The sequence below is a fragment of the Leptonychotes weddellii genome, chromosome X, assembly GCF_054177405.1.
Source record: "Leptonychotes weddellii isolate Sample4059 chromosome X, ASM5417740v2, whole genome shotgun sequence".
NCBI classification, from domain to species: domain Eukaryota; kingdom Metazoa; phylum Chordata; class Mammalia; order Carnivora; family Phocidae; genus Leptonychotes; species Leptonychotes weddellii.
In genome coordinates, this window is record NC_138385.1 from 95,231,761 (window position 1) to 95,237,760 (window position 6,000).

Here is a 6,000-nt window from a genome sequence, read left to right on the forward strand (position 1 = left end):
TTCTTGAGTACCTCCAAGGAGGTCTCAGATACATTATTCCTTGGTTTGAAACACTTTTATCTGGCCAACTCTACATATACTGTGGGTCTCCACTTACACAGATAGCACTTCTCAGGCAATGTTCCCTGGCTCTTGACTAGAGCAGGAGCTCCTGAGATGTGTTCCCTCAGCACCTGTGTTGCCAGACCAACAATATTCGTGACACTCTACTGATTACTTGGTGGCTCAGTCTTCTCAGTTAAACTGAAGGCCCATCCTACGTCCCACTGGGGCAGGGACCAAGGTTGTCTGATTCACCACTGTATCCGCAATGAGTGACCAGTAAGTACTTGCTAGATGGATGAATGGGGAGCAACATAATAGTGCTGAGTTTTAGGGCGGTCCCTCATTTCTCTTTGGTTATGACTAGTCTATTTACAAAGTGGTATGATAAATTGGGTAGACAGCCAGATTATTTTGTAAAAATATTCTTTGCTGACAGTCTAAGAAATCTAAAGTTCTAAAAGAGCAGGGTTCCTTTTAAGATTTTCTCAGGAGAATGTTTTTAATTAGAATCATCATTTTTATTCTAAGGAGGACTGCCATTTAAAAACTGGTATTTTGGGGTGCCTGGCTTAATCTGAAGAGCGTGTGACCGTGGATCTTGGGGTCATGAGTTTGAGCCCCACACTGGGTGTAGGGATTACTTAAATAAATAAACTTAAAAAAATAAAAACTGGTTATTTTAGCATAATAATCTCAATTCTCAGATTTTAATGACTCCAAGAGTGGAGTACACTGAACACAGAGAACACTGGAGGAAATATAGTTCTTGCCCTCAAGGAATGTCCATTTCTAAACAAACAAGCCAATAAAAGGCTCAAAGACAAGAGAAGCAAGAATAATCATTCAACAGAGGCCACTCAGAGAAGGGAGGGAGAAGGTCTCCCAAGAGTAATTAGAGAGTGCGATGGATTCCGAGGTCAGAGGGAGTGGGGTGTGGGAAAGCATGATAGGAGATTTTCAGGTAAGAAGCTCATAAAGATGAGAAGTGGTTTATTAATTTTGCAAATTAATATACTGGATGACACCAAGTTAAAGACAGTTTTCATTAAGTGGTTAGAAAAAATTGAGACTAAGATAAGAGTTAACAGGAAGTAATAGGAGTATAATGTCCACTTCAGGAACATAGGCACAAAGAGGTCTGAACTAAAGCAGCAACCAAAGAAGAAAAGGAAGACTAAGTAAAATGGCTCTCGGTGAGTATGACGACACAGCCTTATGGAAGGAGAGGGCAAACTGCTAACAATGAAAGTAGTCATTTTAATCTCACAATCATCCTGGGAAGAATAGGTATAATCTGCCCAGTTTACAGATAGGTAAGCCAAGGCTCACAGAGGATAAATGATTTGCCCATTAAGATAGTGGCAGACTCTGCTGACTGCCTATCCAATGCCTAGCCCCTTCCTTCTTGCCAAAACAACCCCCATTTTGGTGGGTGCTCATCAAACCTAGGGGTGGTCTTGGGAACTTCCGACATAATCAAGGTCTTCTCATTATGGCTCTGTTGGATTCTCTGTAACTTGCAGCTGAATTTTCTATAATTTGCAAATGGTATCACAATAAAGACAACAATGCAGGAAACTCAAACATAAGCTATCTGCTTCTAACTGGCAAGCTTGTGCCCCAATTCCATACTGCCTCATCTCATATGAGCAAGTGACAAGGGCTTACAGAACTGAATGGAATGATAAGGATAAAGGAAAGTGGGAAGGTTCTCAAAGGTCAGAAAAAGCACACATTTGTCAGAGTAAAAAGAATAAAGAGATTAAGGCTTGCTGCTAGAATAAGAAAATAAGGAGCAGATAGTGGTTTCTAAGGCAAAGCCTTAGAAAACCAATATTCTTAAGCCATTGCTGGCTAACTTTTCAAAAATACTGTATTTCATACAATTTGAGCATCTTCATGTTGGAAGGGGCTTTTAGAGGTTACCTAATTGAACCTCTTATCCAGGTAGCCCTACTTCCAGGGATGGGGAGCACATGACTTCAAAGTGTAGCCAATTATTACTGTTATCCCCCTCTAATTAGAAAATCCTTTTCATTTTCCTTGTCATTCCTACCTCTCAGATTTAGATCTGTCCTCTTAAGTAACATAGAATGACTTTTCTACAAAAAAACTTTCAGAATTTTGAGCAATGCCCCAAGTTTCTTCTTCAAGCTAAAATCCCCAGTTCTCTTTATTATTGTTTATAAGATGTGGGATCCAAGCTCTTGACCATTTGCACTGCCCTCCCTCATGGTAAACCTGGGTTTGTCATCAGAACTGAATCAGTTATTTTACTTCTGTATTGAAGCAGACATGTATTTTCCTACATACACACTAACTTTTGGGGCCTTCTTAGTTTTGTAAACTAAGCAAGTTAGGCACCTAGAACTTGAAATGCACTTTCCTTACAGAAAAAGAGGATGGCCTAATTAATACAGTTCCACTGCAAATACTAAGAGCACTTTTCAAAGAAGAGGAGGTTGTCCTTCCTCCATTTCTGGGCATGGACTGGCCTTAGAGACGGTTTTGAAAAAACCAAAGCTCATTTTTGGCCATCCTCCCACTTATTTAAACTGTGCAAATGACTCATGTATTTAACACTCTCAGAGGTATGGATTTTTTTTTTTTAAAGGAAGAGTACAGAAAAAGCTTCAATTTGGTCGACTTTAACAAAAATCAAGCAACCAATCTGTGCTGAATTAGAAGTTACTTTGGGGCATGAGGCCTTCAGGGAGGTAGGGAGGAGCTCTTCTGTGAGTTCCCTTATAAACTGCCCTCCTTCTGAAGCAGGTAATCCTAGGAGGCCAGAGTTTATCAGGAAGAAGGACCAAGGATGGGAAGGTTCGGTTTTGGGTGAGGGAGTGGAATCTAGGCCTGGGTGTCCACCATTTGTAACTGGTGAGTTGCCTAAATTTACAAACAGATCACCATGAACCAGAAGTATTTAGGTAGTATTGAGCGTAAGAGCCCACGTAGATTTTAAAAGGCTAAAGAAATGAATCTACGTAGTGGGAGTCGGGCTCAGAGGCACTTAATTTCAGTTTTTAAGAGAGGAGTCTTTTCGGGGCACCTGGGTGGCTCAGTTGATTAAGCCTCTGCCTTCGGCTCAGGTCATGATCTCAGGGAGGTCCTGGGATCAAGCCCCGGGGCTTCCTGCTCAGCAGGGAGTCTGCTTCTCTCTCTCTCCCCCTCCCCACAGCTCGTTCTCTCTCTCTCAAATAAATAAAAACAATCTTTAAAAAAAGAGAGAGGGGAGTCTTTTTAGATAACATATAGGGCGCCTGGGTGGCTCAGTTGGTTAAGCATCTGCCTTTGGCTCAGGTCATGATCCCGGGGTCCTGGGATCGGGCCCCACGTCTCTGCTCAGCGGGGAGTCTGCTTCTCCCTCTCCCTCTGCCCCTCCCCCTGCTCTCTCAAATAAATAAATAAAATCTTTAAAAAAATAAGTAAATACAAACGTGAGGTTTCAAGTTGACGATAAAGCCCTCGCTGTTTTAATAATTGACTTCTGGGGTGCCTGGCGGGCTCAGTCACTAGAGGATGTGACTCTTGATCTCAGGGTTGTGAGTTCAAGCCCCATGTTAGGCATAGGAAATTAGTTTAAAAAAAAAAAAAGCGACTTTTGATAGTCCCCTGAAGATCAATGAAAATAGTTCTCTATGTTCTATGAAATGGAGTAAACACCCATACCCTGCTTTTCCTAACATGGTCCCACTTGTATCTATCTCAAATACCTAACATAGCCTTTCTGCTCTAGTCCAATTCATCTCACATCTTTTGAGTATTGCAAGCTCATTTCTTCTCAGTTTTCTACACACAAAACAGTTGTTCCCTCTTTAGAGCTTTTGTTGCACAGCACTTAGTTTTATTTCTCTTGTGCACTGTTTGGGGACCTTGAGCTGAGATTCTGTACTGCCGTATCTTGAGATTATGTGTTTTCCCTGCCCCCTCCCCAAACTTCTTGAAATGTTAGAGCCTTTCTCATTCAAATATGTGTTTCTCCACTCTCAGGCTCCAGCCTCCCCTATGAACTGGTCTTTTAGTAGATTCTTAAAAAACACTTGCTAAATTTAGTATCTACCTTTGGTGCAGGTCTCTCCCTTGTAGTGCAATCTGCTTTAGGCCCCACCTTCTCAAAGACGTTTTCTTTTATTATTTAAGCCCGCCAAGGTCTCCAGAATCAGAATTACCAGAGCTCTGTGTTTATTCTTCAAACCTACTACTTTTACTCTCCTCCCTAACTAGACTGTGGCTTTCAAATTAGACAGACCTAGGTTCAAATTCCACATCTACTGCTTACTATCAGTGTAACTTTGAGCCAGTAACTCTGGGCTTGTTCTCCCAACTCACGGGGAGGTTTAACAGATTAAATGAGATATCGTTCATCAAACATCTAGTACCGAAACCTGCATCACAGACAAAAATGGACAGCTACTTTCCCGCCTTAAAAAAAAATTCCACTGCACCTAAAAAGGAGACCAGCCTGAGGGAGGCCTTCGGTAACTCTTGCCCGCAATTTTACTTCGGACAACACACTGTGCCCTAAGGGCACAAAGGGCACTTTTCCAACCAACTAAAGTTCCCCAACGTCCCCCGTCATGGGGGTGGGCGTGTGGAGGTGAAAGCTGGAGGACTAAACAAAAAAGATTCCTTGTCAAACCTAAGGACGTCGAACCACACCGTTTTACGGAAGCCCTGGCTCCCAATGTTTACACACCTCGTAAAGACTGACCTGTCACCAGGAACTTCAGGCACAGGATTGACTGCTAGATGAAACTTCGGCCTTGCCCAGATCCTCATCAACCTCCCCTGTCCCAAGACGACCGAGTGACAGACACACCTTCCTCCCCTTCCACCCACCCCACACCCCCCAACCAGTCGGGTCCGCGCCCTCGGGCGTCAAGAGAAGGGAGCGGGCACCCCCCCACACACACACACACTCTGGTCCCGAGGGCCGGAGGAGACTCACTGCCGAGGCCTTTTGCCTGATGAAGGAGTTCCTGGTCCCCCGCTTGCCGCGGCTCCTCCTCTGCCGACTCTGACACCTCTTCGGAGCACTGCTGGGGTGGAGCGTCTCCCTCGACCTGCCCGTCTCCCTCAGATTGCCGGCCACTCGCCGCCGGCTGCTCCAAGCCAAGCCAACTGCTCAAACCCCGGAACATCCCGCCCGCGGGGCCGGTACAGCGGTCCCGGCCACCGGAGACCCTAACTGGTACTGCCTGTTCCCGACTCCACAATGCGCGTCTCCCAGGGAGATGGCCGGAAGTGCGGCCCTGGAGCAGCCTCTCTATCCGTCTCCCCGTCTCTATGGCCGCTCTGCCACCGCCCGCACGTATGTCATTTCCGCCAAAGGCCCCTCCCCCATTGGCTGTTTATTTCAGTAACTTTATGACGTGCGTGGAAAGCAGACAAAGGGTTTTCCCAGCGTAGTCCCGCCCGGTCCTCTCTCGTCCTTCCCCAGCTTTTCTAGGTGACTGACTCTGACGTGTAAACGGCGTTTCTGTCTCTCTAAGCAGCTTGGCTGCTGGCTTAGCCTCGCCTTTTCAGGTCCAGCTGGGCCGTCGCCGCAGAAATGGACGTCTTTAGCCCCTTTCTGAGTCCCAATCAAAATTGGCCCAGGGCCTCTAGGTCCAACGACTAATTTACAGGGAATACAGAGGACTAAGGAAAGTGTTAAAGGACACCATGGGATGCGGGCAGCAGAATTTAAGCTGTGAGAAACCACAGGACAAACGACCTTGTTTCTTTAAATAAATTGTAAGGAAGAGAGGGGAAGGGAAACCTATAGGTCAGAAATGTTTTAAGAGCCATAATCCGTGGCAACCTGTGGATTTTATTTGGATCCTAATTCAAACAAACATTGGGGGGGAAAGTATGACGTTTATAAGAATTGGAAATTTGAGTACTGGATAGTTCATAAAATTAAGAAATTATTAAAATTTTAATTCTGGTAGAATACCCATAAAATTTAAC

At 44.7% G+C, this 6,000-nt stretch overlaps 1 protein-coding gene across 2 annotated transcripts in view; it reads right to left on the minus strand.

Moving 5' to 3' along the window:
* SYAP1 (synapse associated protein 1) overlaps positions 1-5,309 on the minus strand; it is a 33,439-nt gene extending 28,130 nt beyond the window's left edge. The window contains exon 1 of one of the 2 annotated variants that reach the window (XM_081809118.1): positions 4,997-5,309. In XM_081809118.1, coding sequence (XP_081665244.1) covers positions 4,997-5,189 — 193 coding nt within the window. In that variant the 5' untranslated portion in view covers positions 5,190-5,309. The remainder of the gene's footprint in view (positions 1-4,996) is intronic. The other variant, XM_081809117.1, reaches the window with a different exon arrangement.
* Between the last annotated feature and the right edge of the window lie 691 nt (positions 5,310-6,000).